Genomic DNA, 14,625 nt, shown 5'->3' with positions numbered 1-14,625 from the left:
TTACCTGGATGTGCCTTGTAAAAGGAGTAATTTCCATATGGTGTTTAGCAGTTTGTGTCTCAGTGGTCAATTATACACATAAACACAAACAACTTTACCATTATGGTAGAATATTATAAAATACTGAAGATACTTTATAAATGCTTTGATGATACATATGAGGTTTCTAAACTTGAAACAGTACTTGAAAACCGATGCAGAGCACTAGTTCTGCTCAGTAGAGAATTTGAAATCTAAACCAAAACACATTCTGATGGCTAGAATATGCAAAATCTAACTTTACAACAGAAATAGTACCAATTCTTTGTCATTAATACCGTAGCAGTATATTGATACCTTTATAAGGAGTATTATATAACAGTTTAATATTTTCTTGTTCCTCTTCCATCCAGCATCTTTTATGAGAGGCACTTATAAAGAGCACTAGCTTTGGCGACGCTATAAGAAACATACACATAGTATAATGATATATTTTACTACACTAACAAAGTATCACTTATAAAGAATTTTTATAAATTCAAAAATAGGTTGTTGGTAACAATGATTACCTTTAAAGCATTGAATTTCATTCACAATATTACTTCATTAATCTTAAACAGCAGTTCCATCTACAAAATGTTCTACAGCTTTTTCCTTTTTGAAAAGGAGGTAAATAAATGCAGGTAAGATACTCATAACTTCTAGTTCAACAATATCAACTTCATTTCACAGCACTGATTAGTAGAGAACATTTTCAAATAAAGTAGTATACAATTTACAAAAATAGAATGATTATATAATGCAAACACTGTCCTCCATTATGAAGAATATGTGTGTGTATACATGTGTGTATGTATGTATATATACATATACATATTTCTTATACGTTTCACTATTAAATAGCCCTTATTCAAGTACTTTTTTTCTGGCATCTCTTGAAATAATCACCTTGCTATATTATATGTAAATACATAAAAAAATAAAAGGTTAATCTAAGAAAAGGTTAAAAGTTTCAGTGTGGTTGACAAATATCAGCCGCTCACTTCAGTGAAAACCTGATTTGAATTCAAAACAGGTTGAGGTGCCATACTAAGTTTAACAACTTAGTCAAAAATACAGATATATTTAAGCGTCAAGTACTCAGTAAATTTCTAATGTGCTAACATTAGAGCAAAATTAAAAGTGTGTATTAATCTATTTATCACCCAATCTTAAACAATCCCCAGACAAAATTCATTTATATAACTAAAAAAATACACTAATATATAATATACCTGCTTACAAACACATAGGTAGCCATAAATAAAACTTTATTCTTTAATTTCATTTACAAGCTACCAAATATTATGTATTGTACACAGTGCTGAACACTTAAATGGCTGTAGTCATGGAGGATCCAGACTGAATGGAAAGCTGTAGATAAAGAAAAGATAAAAGCAAAGTAATACTGTAACAGACAAGTGGCAAAAGCATGGTTTTGCCATAATAAAATCAACTGGATTTGTAATTATACATCAGTTCTGGTTAAAACAAAGTCTGAGCGCCATGCGATTCTCAGCTTTGTTTGTAGTCTGGCTAAAGTCTGTAGAGTCCTTTTTTGTCTTCTGCGGTGATTAAAATAAAAAGTTAAAAACTATAGCAGCAACAAGCAAACCCTGTAACAGGAAGGCAAGGGTTAAGAACTAAAAAAAAGTTTATACAGTGTGTTTAGGGAAAATATGTGCAGTTTATCTTCCATCAGCAGGAGTCCGACTGAGGGACAACATGACTCGGGCAAATCGCTCACAGAGCTCATGCGTGGAGTGCGGAGGTAACTTCGGCGGCTCATGGAAACCTTTAATCTCCGTAGAGCAATCAAGCAGTTTTGGCAGAAAATCTGTCAGCTTCTCTTGGAGGTTCGCTGCAAACATAAACAATTAGATGTAACTAAAGATAGACAGGGAGAGAAATTATCATCAACAAGATTTATTAATTTGGAGTGGTCAGTTGATGTTTCATTTCAAAACATGTAAAATCATTACCATTTGGGGGGAAGAAGTAAAACATAAATGGCAACAGTAGTGTGCACAGCTTAGTTTGTAAATAAGCAAAAAAACTGATGTGAATATAAGCACGTTACAGAATATAAAAAATGATAATAACTAACAGCTAATTCTAACTGCTTTTAATCCCAACACCCCAGGTGTCCACCTGCATTGTTTAAACTTACATTCCATTTCTTGTCCAAGATAGGAACACCATCGATTTCTCATATCTTCCACAGCAAGTATATCTTTCTCTTCCATTTCATCCACCAATAACAAGGGCAAAAATGGGACAATAAACTCATTCATGATAATCAGACCATTGTTTACTTCTCGATCCTCTCCAGATTCAAACAGCTCTGCAGCCTGCTCATTTAATTTCTTAACGCAATGAAAAAAAGAACAACAGGTTTGTTACCTTTTTTAATTAAATAAAAATGTAAGTGTTAATACTGAAGGCAACATAACAAGGATGTTCGCGGACAGTATTAGAACAAATGGAAGTCACAAAAAGCAACCTCAACCTATTGAGCAAGAAAAGTCTCTTAGAAAAGGCTATGCATATAACAACAGAAACAAAAGCAAAAAAGAAGTGGGAGATATAATGTTGCCATGTTTTTAAAGCTTATGTTCAGTTTATTTTACTTTGATCATCACTATAGGGACCATTTTAAAATTTGTTCTCCAGAGGTGAATTTCCCCCAATTCTAAAATTTGACAAGCACTCAAAGTAATTTTAAAAACAGGGGCTTTCCTGGTGGCGCAGTGGTTGGGAGTCCGCCTGCCGATGCAGGGGACACAGGTTCGTGCCCTGGTCTGGGAAGATCCCACATGCCGCATAGCGGCTGGGCCCGTGAGCCATGGCCGCTGAGCCTGCACGTCCAGAGCCTGTGCTCTGCAACGGGAGAGGCCATAACAGTGAGAGGCCCGCGTACCGCAAAAAAAAAAAAAAAAAAAAAATTTTGAAAAACTCATCATCTTTTCCATAAATGTCAACTGAACAGGGACTGTTATATTTCTTGACACAAAAATATAAAGGTAATCCATTAGTTCATTTATTCCTTCAACAAATTCTTAGTACATGCCATGTGCCAGAAACTGTTCTGGATGCAGGGGTACCCAAGTGATTAATACAGAATACTCTCACGGAGCTTACAATCCCTTACAATACAGGGATCAGTAAACTTTTTCTGTAAAGGACAAGATAGGAAATATCCTAGGCTTTGAGGGCTATATCGTTTTCATTGCAATGACTGATCTCTGCCATTGCTGCACAAAGGCAGCCATAAGTAAATGAATGGACATGCTATGTTTCAATAAAACTTTATTTATAAAAACAAGTGGTAGGCTGGAGCACAGGCCAAGTGTGCTGATATCTAATTGAGTAGAAGAGAGAAATCCATGAGATAAGAAACAGAGACATAGGAGACAGATAAAAAGATGCAGGTATAATAAGATGTTTATGTCTGAAGTCTTATGTTTACAGAATGATAAATATGATTTTAAATAGTTTTAAGCTAATTTCAAATACAATAATTTTATTATCTCTTATGGTTATATTATGTCATTTCTGTGCAATTTATCTTGATTTTGTAGAGAGGCTTATGCTGAAAGTCCAATTCAGCCACTAAGCAAATTATTTAACCTTCAGCAAACAAGTACTTCCTAGCTTCAGTGTCTTTATATGAAAAATGAGATACTATTACCTTCCTTACACAGTGGTTAAGATGATTAAATGAGGTAAGCCTTTAAGTATCTAGTGTAATTTTTATAATTTGCATTCAAAGACATATAATTATTCTGAAATTTGATGTTAAGTTCACTAAATCAAAACATATCCTAGAAACAACTCAAACATAGTATGTCGAAAACCAACCTTATTCATTCACTTAAGAGTCCTGAAAGCCAAAGACAGAACTAGTAAGTCAGGCAGCCTTAATGATTCTATTTCCTTCTTCCCACTCATCTAATAGTTACCAAGTCCTTGATTTCATTTCCTTTACCATCTTATATACCCTCTCTTTCATATTCATTGTACTTCTGCCTTAGTTGAGGTTCTCGCCCTCTCTTCCCTGGTCTATCTCCTCTAGTGTTCTTCATTTCAATCTTTACTCCTTTCCAGTTCATCTTCTAGTATACTACTGCCAGAATTATTTTCCAAAAACAAACCTGATCATGCCAAACTTACACCAACTTTACAATGGTACCAATGCATTAGAATGGTGCGTAAGCTTCTTCACAGTCTGACATCAACAAATCCTGTTGGCTTCATCACTTCCACCTAACCCTGTTCCTCATAACTTAGCCACAATGGATTTATCTTCATTTTCTGTTGTATACTTTCCATGCCTTTTCATATGATATTCCTTTGTCTGGAATGTTTTTCTGTCTTCTCTACAAGGCATTAAACTCTTATTTATCCATCAAGATCCAGATCAGTGTTTATCTTATCTCTTAAGCTTCTCCCCAACAATTCCAGGCATATTGTTTTGCATATTTCTCATAATACTTATTCTGAAGTATAAAAATTATCTGTGTACATCTGTCATCAGATTGAATTCTCTTAGGATAAATAATAGGTCTTACTTATCTTTGCATCCCTCAGAATCTGACACTCAGTAAATACTCAATGTAAAAAAAAAGAAAAACCTTAAAGGAACACTAAAATAATCCTCCTGAGATTTTATTTAAATCCCTATGTGAAACAACAAAGTGTGGCTGGTTTACTAACCTAAAATGATAAAAGAAACACATTTTACCATCTTATAAATGTCTTAGAATAACCATCAAGTTTTGGTTGTATTTATGTTTAAAACAGTTTTACCAAAATATTTCAATATCCCAACACTGTAACGTTTTTACATTAAAAATTGCTTTAACTCATTCAATGCAAAATTTTATACAATTATATAAAACTTTGTACTTTTTTAAACTGAAATATATATAATTCAGGTCTTCCTTCTCAGGGGTTGATTAAAAACCTTTTGAAACTGACCAAATTAAGAATACCATCCTTAATGGATACAAACCATCAACAATTCAAGTCTTAAAATACACTCAAATGCAGCAAAATCAGCTAAGAGAAAAATAACAAGATCACAAGCTTCTAATATTCCCATTCAAAAATTCTGAAAACTTACCGCAGACTACAATTAACATATACTATGTAGTTCTACTGAAAGAAAACATTTTACCAGTACACCTACTTCAAGTTTTTTAAAGTACACATAAACCAAGTAACCTATATAGCTTCAAAAATCATACACTCTTGAATACCTTTATATATTTTATAGAAAAAAATTGCAACTTAGAAGTTCACAATCTATAGTCATGTTAACAGCTAAATACAATCTAATCAGAAAAAAAGTATAAAGATGGAATTTGTAATTTTATATATAAAGGTTAGCTGACTCAAGAAACATTAACAAAGTACTCCAGATATCTGGAGAGTAAACTGGTGGGGAAAAAAAAAACTTGCTAAAAAGATTTCTTAAAGTTTATAACAACAATAATATTTCAGCACATAGACAGTAAAAATATTTGAGGAAAAAAATTCCACTGACTAGGTGAAAAAAAGGATATTATACTACAATGAATCCTTTAACATCATGTACACCAAATATACTATTTATAAAAACTCAGAAAAATCTATTCTTTTTCTGGAATAATAATGATGATAATTTATCACATCATTTAGCCCCTCTTCTGTCATCAAAAGAGGGAATGGCAGAATGAGAAGAAATCTAAATATGAAAATGTAATTATACTGATCTCATTTTAAGAACATTTCTGATTCATCATCTGTAAAACTTAATATCCTTAAAGAAGAAGGGATAAAGAATTGAGTGTATTTTCCCACCTCAAGGGAATAGACCCAGATTATAGACATCATCATGACACCCCATCAGAATTAATAGTCAATCACTTATATATGAGTCTGGAAAATTGCCCCAATGTAAGACAAAATGATAAAGTAAACACATACTATGTGCATTCAACTTACTAGTAAACATTCTCTTCTATAATGTGATATCAATTCTTCATCATGTCCTCTGTATGGGCCTTTGGACAAGAGTTCTTTGTTATTCTGATAAGCACAGATAAGGAACAGCAAGGAATCTATATAACTTAAAAAAAAAAAAAGTACAGTATTAGTATTTTATCTTTGTAAAAAAAGGTCAATTACAATTTTAAAGCATTTTAAATATACATTTAAATTTTGATTATCCAGAACATTAAAATAAAAAATATCATCTGATGATACACTGTATGCCTGAAGGCATCTTTTGAGCAACAGCTGCATCTGAAACTAGCAGATAGTTGTCTTAAAAGTAAAACAAACAAAAAACAGAGCTAGGAATTAAGAAAAAACTGAGAGAAAAAGGCCATAATTGATGAATTCAGAGTTCCTTCTGTCTTCCTTGGTATTTATTTCCATTTAGACTCAAAATTAACACTGATGTGAAGTCAACGATCTACTTTTTAAACAACATAATGCCACTTTTGTTTGAGGGAAGGATCAGATTACTCTGTTCTCAGCACTCAGGAGATGGGTGAAGTAGAAGGGAATAAATGCTTCAAAATCTGGGAAATCTAGTGGGATACAAACAGACAAAAGAAAACACTAACATAAAAGGCAGGCAGGGTTAGGCCTTTGTTTTACAGTTAATATTAATATGTTATTGATATAAATCTAGACCTTAAGAAGTTCAAACTAGGTTTTAAAAAGGGAATATGGGAAAAATGTTTGAGTATTATATTTGTCTCTAAAATGATTATTCTTCTCCTAACATGCTATAGGAAAAAATATATACAGCTATATATTTGTATAACTGAAATATGAAAGATATTTTAAGATATTTCCTATGTGTCAGATTTTCCAATCATAATGTATCTTCTCACAAATTCAGAAAAATGCAACACCTAAAAAGTGAAATACTGTACAGAATCAATGTTTACTGCCAATCAGTGTTACTGTTTATTAATTTCAGGTGCTCAGAAACAAGTCAAGTCTAAAGTCCAAACATTAAATGTAAAATTATGTGGAAAATAATGTACACATTCATGACAAATCAAATTACACACCTGAAACTACTTCATAAAAAATAAGTTCTTTTAAGTATGTTTTGAAAACAGCTTTTCCCAGGAATTTGTTTTTGAGAAAACTTAGGGTATGAAATCTTATTTTGAAATAATATGGGTATAGTCTCAGCTAAAGCTTTTTTTGTTTAAAGAGTGATAATAATATTAAATGTTGTTTTACGCCACTAAGTTGAATTAGTTTGCTGGCACATCTACCTTTCCTTTTATAGCTATTAAGTTTCCTGTTGAAAGGTCTCCCCTGAATGACATCCATCTCTGGCTTTCTAGACCTGAGTCATCACTCTGAGAATAGCTCTGAAACCATGAACATGTTCCAATATTCTAGTGAAGTACACAAAACGTTCTACATTTTATCAACCTTTAAAGTACTTATATTTCAACTAATCAGAATAAAACTCAGCAGTCCAGTTACCAAATTCTTATTTAAGATAAAATAAGCCTATGTAGCCTGATAGATTCTCTTTATTTTCCATTTTTACTGCTGTAAAATTATGGTTCCTAAAAACACGATTTCATTTCACTACTCACAGAAGTAATAACGACCCATCAATAAATAATTCAAATTATGGCTTTCAAGTGCTAAGTTTTCATTAAAAACAAGTTTGACAGAACCTTCTGGCAATGTTTTATACACTGCTAGCTACGGTAACCGCTGTATTTAAAGTGGTAAAATTAACATTTCTTTTAACAATATTCCATAAATACTATTTGTCACCATTACTAATTTTCTAGCTGACCTTTCACATTTGCTATGCTAAGAATATTCACTTTACCAACAAGAATATATTTAAGAATAAGCAAATTATGAAATTTAAACATAATTCCAAGTTATACTTAAAGTCCTTTAACAAATGTTAACTCAGAAAAGCTAATGTAGAAGCTATGCAGAGAGCAACAAAATGACAGGTTCATCTTGTTAATTCTTATTGAGATAATGAATACATTTTGTCCTTTTCTGATTTCATTAAATTATACAAGAATACAGAGGTCTCTATTTCAATTCTTCTCTCCCTAGTTAGTCGTGTGACCTTGACAAAGTTATTGCAGCACTGTGGAGCCCAGTTTCTTTACCTATAAAATGGAAATACCTTTTAGATACTCTATTCAATTGTAAGACCATATTAATATTTTTCTCAGAAAAGTTAATCTCCAAAATCCTAAAGCTAATTAGAATATCCCTATTAAATAAAACTTTGACCAAAATATTAATAAAATACAGCTACTGATCAAAACAGTTTTCTATTTGTGACCAAACTTAATTATCTTAAAAGTACACAGTCACTAGGACTTTAATAATTTGTATCCAAGTATTAACATTACTTTTTACTTTTGTGTGATAACTTTTAAGATTTTGATAAGTGTAAGAATCATGGCATTGTGTACTGTCCAATGAACAGAGCAGCACTGTCCAACAGAACTTCCTGCAATAATGGAAGTGGTGTATCTGTGCTGGCCAGAACAGTAGCCACTAGTCACGCATAACTACTGAACATTCAAAATGTGGCTAGTATGATTGAGAAACTGAATTCTTAGCTTTAAAAATTTTAATTAATTTAAATTTAAATGTTTGCATGTGGCTGGTGGCCACCATGTTGGACAGCATAGCTCTAGAAGTAATGTTTCATGTTGGCATTTAAAAAAAACAACATTATTACCTCAAGTGGAGGTTTCTTATACTTTACACAATAAAAAAGAAAAGGAAAAAAAGAAAGAAATCAATATCCCTTTTACTTGGTGGCAGTATTACAGTATATTTTAAATATAGCACATAAAAAAATCCTTAGTCAAGTAAATTAATGTTAAAGGATATGAATTGAGAAATACATGGATAATAAGTAAATACACATTAGTGAATAATCTATAATGGTCAATAAACCAATATGTATACTTTTCTTCTCAGTAACAATGATTGCAACTTAAAAAGCAGAAATTCCTTTAAAACCATCTGTAATTTGTATGAGAAGTAATCTAAAATATTTACAGTCGCAGTATTTAGAAGACAAGTGATTAGTTTTCTACAGCTATATTTTTTATAGTACCTGGAAGTTCAGAGAAAGAGATAGATTAGAAACACTATCTCTAATTTGAAGTCAAGATTAAACTCAGAAAGAACAGGAAAAAGGCTAGTGACTGGAAGGTAGATGTTGGAGAATACAAAGAATTCTATTTGCTGGGCTACCAGCTTCTTCGGTCCCCAGCAAACTTCTAGGCTTCAATCTAATCCTATTCCATTCTAAGTTTCAATTGTAGGGTTTGAGAGCTGATAAAAACAGTGCCAATAATGCCAGCTTTACAGATTTAGCTTAAAATGGAAAATATATTGTATGTGGGGTATATGGGAAACTCTTTGTATTAATTCTGCAATTTCTCTGTAAATCTAAGTTGTTCTAAAATAAAACATTTATTGAAAATATACACAGTGAACAAAACCTTTTCTACAGATGAGGTCACATCTGAATAGAATACAAAAACTAAGCTCTCCTTTTCATGTGTGTCCATTTTGCCTTACCTTTCTCTTTGAAAATTTTCTAGCCCAATTATGAGATACATGGTTGTTTCCCTGAATTTTCTATAATCCTGATGCCATTCCTGTAGGTTAAAGAAAATAGTAAAAGTATATAGATATTAAAACTACAATGAAAACTGCTTATAAATATACTGTTTTGATAACTGTTTGAATTAACAGAAGCAAAGAGTTCATAATTAAAGATAAACTAGACCTAAATCAAGACTTCACTGTCTTACATACAAAACTATTTATCGGTATAATAATAAATGTAAAAATTATTAGACATCAATGAGAAATTAAACAACAATGATCTCACTAGAAGAAAACAAATACAAAGGCAAGATAATCAGTCAGGTAGGTCATCTCTCTCTCTCAAAAATTCTTCAGTGTAAAATTTTATTATTACAATATCATTATAGAATATTTGGGGTGCATGTATCTTTTCAAATTAGTGTTTTCATTTTTTCCAGACATATACCGAGGAGTGAACTGCTGGATTATATTGATGGTTCTATTTTCATTTTTTTGAGGAACTCCATACTGTTACCCATGGGGAGAGGGAAAGGAGGAATGCGATAGGGGTACAGCATTACAAAATACAAACTACTATGTATAAAATAGATAAGCAGCAAGGATATATTGCATAGCACAGGGAATTATAGCTATTATCTTGTAATAACTTTTAATGGAGTATAATCTGTAAACATACTGAACCTATGCTGTACACCTGAAACTAATATAATATAAAGCAAATACACTTAAATTAAAAAAATATTATTATAGATGTACATCACATTGAAGGTAGAAGGTAAATGAAGCTAACTCCTCTAACAGGAAGCAAAGCTTGAAGACTGTTATTTGAAGCACAGTTTTAAGGAACTGAAAGAAAAAGAAAAATGTTACATCATAATAAATTTATTTAACCTTTTAATTTTCCCAAATTTGTGTTAATTTTTTTTTTTTTTTTTTTTTTTTTTTTTTGCGGTATGCGGGCCTCTCACTGTTGTGGCCTCTCCCGTTGCGGAGCACAGGCTCCGGACGCGCAGGCCTAGCGGCCATGGCTCACGGGCTTAGTTGCTCCGCGGCATGTGGGATCTTCCCGGACCAGGGCACGAACCCGTGTCTCCTGCATCGGCAGGCGGATTCTCAACCACTGCGCCACCAGGGAAGCCCATTTGTGTTAAATTTTAAATGTGGTTGCTGAATACTCTTTTCAGCTGAGCTATGGTGAAAAAGATAGATGCATTTCACATTTCAACAGCCTCTCCCTCCAAAACAACTCACAATTATTGGGCATGTAATGTGACTAAATGATTCAGAACTCACAACTTATAACTCTAGAAAATGATTTAAAAAAAAAAAAATCAAGATTTTATTTCTTAACTTACTTAATAAAAATTGATTCAAGGAAAATCATAATGAAAATTCAATACAGGACTAACCTAAAGGAGATAGTGATGACAGAAGTGTGAAAGCTTTTATATACATATTATTATAAGTAAATGAAAATAAGAAACATACAGGCCAGTTATTGACCAGCTACATTCCACTTGAATATGAATCATCTTAATTTTTAATTTTAAAAGGTATAATTTCCACACTATTAGTAGACCTTAATAACAAATAAAGGTAAAATTGCCTTGCAAGCACAAAGTTAACTTTTCTGGGGGAAGTATTCAAATTGCCACTCTATTGTCATTAGAATCACCTTAGAAGTTGTTTAGTAGGTAAACTTTTTCTTTAAAGGGTTAGACAATAAATGTTTCAGGCTTTGCAGGCCATGGTCTCTATTGTAGTTACTCATCTCTGCAGTTGTAGTGTGAAAGTGCTGATATGCAATACCTAAACAAATGGCTTGTATTCCAATAGAACTTTATTTTTAAAAAGCAGGTGGTGAGCTGTATTTGGCCTGTGGGCAAGGTTTGCTGATGTGTGACCTAGAGCAAGACAAAGATATGTGGGATATACAGAATCCAAAAACATGTCATGTAAATACCTATAAGACTTAATGGCTCTGCAGTTAGAAAAAATATGAGAAGTTTTCATAATAAAAATATGCTGATGCCAATCTGATGAAGCATGCTTGTAGAGAGACTGTAGAATCAAATCATAATTAAAAAATCAAGTCCCATGTTACTTGAATCTTGGAGACAAGGGTAGAGTTAGCAACCAATTTGCCTGCCATCTCTGGCATGTATTGTGTGTCCATTTATTTGTGGCTGTGCTCCTAGATTTTCTATTCTGCTTTATTTTCAAATTTACCTATTCTTATGCTAATATTATTATAAAGCATAAAGTTAAGGTAATTTGTATTGATTTCAAGTAAAAAGCCTTCCTACCTTGTTCTTCTTCAAGAATGTCAGGACTAGAGTGAGATCTCTGCATTTCCATAAAATTTTTGAATCAGCTTATTAAAGCTCCATAAAACAACTTGCTAGAAGTCTGACAGAAACTGCACAGTATCAATAAACCATTTTGGGGAAAACTGACATCTTTATAATACCAAGTTTCCCAAACAAGATACGATACATATATCCATTTGTTTAGGTCTTCTTTATAATGTCTCCTAAAGTCATGCACATTTTTTGCTAAATTTGCTTCTGGGTACTCCACAGTTTGGGTACTACTAAAAATGCTGTTATTCTTAAGAATTTCTTTCTGATTATTTGTTACTGGTATAAAGGAATAAAACTGATATTTGACATAAGACTTGTATGTTACAGAGGTCTCTTATTATCTTTATTTATCTCCAATAAATTTATCTGTAGATTTTGTATTTTCTAGGTATAAAATCTGCAAATAATGATAACTTTGTTTCTTCTTTTGCAATCTCTTACTTTTTGCTTTATTTTTTGTTGCCTTACTGTCCTTGAATTTCCAGTACAATGCTGAATAGAAGTGCTAATGGCATACATGCCTGTCTTTTTCTTGATCACAAAAGGAAAGCTTTCAATATTCAGATTTCTTTATATGATATTTGTTTTTGTTTTTCAAGACACTCTTTAGTAGATTAAAGTAGCTACCTTGTTTCTCCAAAGAACATATACAGATTGCCAACAAACACATGAAAGGATGCTCAACATCACTAATCGTTACAGAAATGCAAATCAAAACTACAATGAGGTATCACCTCACAGCAGTCAGAATGGCCATCATCAAAAAATCTACAAACAATAAATGCCAGAGAGGGTGTGGAGAAAAGGGAACCCTCTTGCACTGTTGGTGGGAATGTAAATTGATACAGTCACTATGGAGAACAGTATGGAGGTTCCTTAGAAAACTAAAAATAGAACTATCATATGACCCAGCAATCCCACTACTGGGCATATACCCCTGAGAAAACCATAATTCAAAGAGTCATGTACCACAATGTTCATTGCAGCTCTATTTACAATAGCCAGGACATGGAAGCAACCTAAGTGTCCATTGACAGATGAATGGATAAAGAAGATGTAGCACATATATACAATGGAATATTAGCCATAAAAAGCGAAACTGAGTTATTTGTAGTGAGGGGGATGGACCTAGAATCTGTCACACGGAGTGAAGTAAGTCAGAAGAGAAAAACAAATACTGTATGCTAACACATATATATGGAATCAAAAAAAAAAAAAAGGTTCTGAAGAGCCTAGGGGCAGGACAGGAATAAAGATGCAGATGTAGAGAATGGACTTGAGGACATGGGGAGGGGGAAGGGTAAGCTGGGACGAAGTGAGAGAGTGCCATGGACGTATATATACTACCAAATGTAAAACAGATAGCTAGTGGGAAGCAGCTGCATAGCACAGGGAGATCAGCTCGGTGCTTTGTGTCCACCTAGTGGGGTGGGATAAGGAGGGTGGGAGGGAGACACAAGAGGGAGGAGATATGGGGATATATGTATACATATAGCTAATTCACTTTGTTATACAGCAGAAACTAACAACACTGTAAAGCAATTATATTCCAATAAAAATGTTAAAAAAAATACAACACAAAACAAAAAATAAGTGGAGAAAAATAAACGATGATTATATTAGAAAAAAAATGACTGTATTCTGTATCCTTCCTTTTATGTTAATGTAATGAATTACACTAAGTGTTTAAGGGAATATAAAGTAATTAAGTTTGTAAATGAGAGCAGTCATTAATCAAAGTCACTCATGAAAGCAAGTTAAAATTTACCAAATTTATAACTTTTTGAAAACACAATGTATAAAGTTAAATTTAAAAGCTTGAAAAAATACTAGGTGTTTGAATTGGTAACTTAAAAAAATATTAGTTTTAAAGCCAAATTTAACACAAAGAGAATTTTTTGCACAAAAATTATCACAGGCATGATATGAGTGCTCATGTGTGTGCTTGAGATCTCTCACACAACACTGTCCAATAATGACAAATATATATGGCATACAATGATTAAAACGAATTTCTAACTTCCCCCCAAAATATCTGATGAAGAAAGAAAAAATATAGCATGGCTTCACTGTAGTACAGTACTTAAGAACATAGGTTCTGTTAACAAAGTTGTGACGTGAAGCTAGGCAAGTTACTTCACCACTCTATGTTAAATTTTCTCACGTGCTTAGCTATGCTGAAATGAAAGATTACTGAATTAAACAATTCCTCAATCTACAGTTCAACTTCTCAAAAGGCACATTACCTCATACTCCTCCAAGTTTACTTCTTCAGGTTTTATCATTTCAATTTTGGCTTGAGCAACTTTCATTATGTTGTGACACCTTCAAATAAAAGAAATGTATTTCTAAATCAAAAGCAAACTCCATAAAAACTGAAAAACATGTGTTACACAAAACTAGACTACTCAACACATATGAAAATGAAATCCATTATCACTGAGCAATATTTTTTTGAGGAAACAACTTTCAAATAACTTAAGTGAAAAATGTGCTTTTTGGACAATACCAGATAGTTACAAAGTATATAAAGAAGCAATAATTCTAAGTCAAATTTACCATGTTATATTTATTGATACATATGGCTTTTAAATTATATTCTATTAATAGATGG

At 32.4% G+C, this 14,625-nt stretch overlaps 1 protein-coding gene across 6 annotated transcripts in view; it reads right to left on the bottom strand.

The window, feature by feature from the left end:
• Nucleotides 1–300: 300 nt before the first annotated feature.
• Nucleotides 301–14,625, bottom strand: part of USP25 (ubiquitin specific peptidase 25) — a 142,418-nt gene continuing 128,093 nt past the window's right edge. For all 6 annotated transcript variants that reach the window (XM_067034938.1, XM_059065617.2, XM_059065616.2 and 3 more), the window contains 5 exons: nt 14,258–14,336; nt 9,616–9,695; nt 6,007–6,130; nt 2,189–2,384; nt 301–1,879 (listed from right to left, as the gene is read on the bottom strand). In XM_067034938.1, coding sequence (XP_066891039.1) covers nt 1,707–1,879; nt 2,189–2,384; nt 6,007–6,130; nt 9,616–9,695; nt 14,258–14,336 — 652 coding nt within the window. In that variant the 3' untranslated portion in view covers nt 301–1,706. The remainder of the gene's footprint in view (nt 1,880–2,188; nt 2,385–6,006; nt 6,131–9,615; nt 9,696–14,257; nt 14,337–14,625) is intronic.

The sequence above is a fragment of the Kogia breviceps genome, chromosome 5 (genome assembly GCF_026419965.1).
Source record: "Kogia breviceps isolate mKogBre1 chromosome 5, mKogBre1 haplotype 1, whole genome shotgun sequence".
Lineage (NCBI taxonomy): Eukaryota > Metazoa > Chordata > Mammalia > Artiodactyla > Physeteridae > Kogia > Kogia breviceps.
The sequence above is the reverse complement of the archived record's forward strand: the minus strand, read 5'-3'. Positions and strand labels throughout refer to the sequence as shown.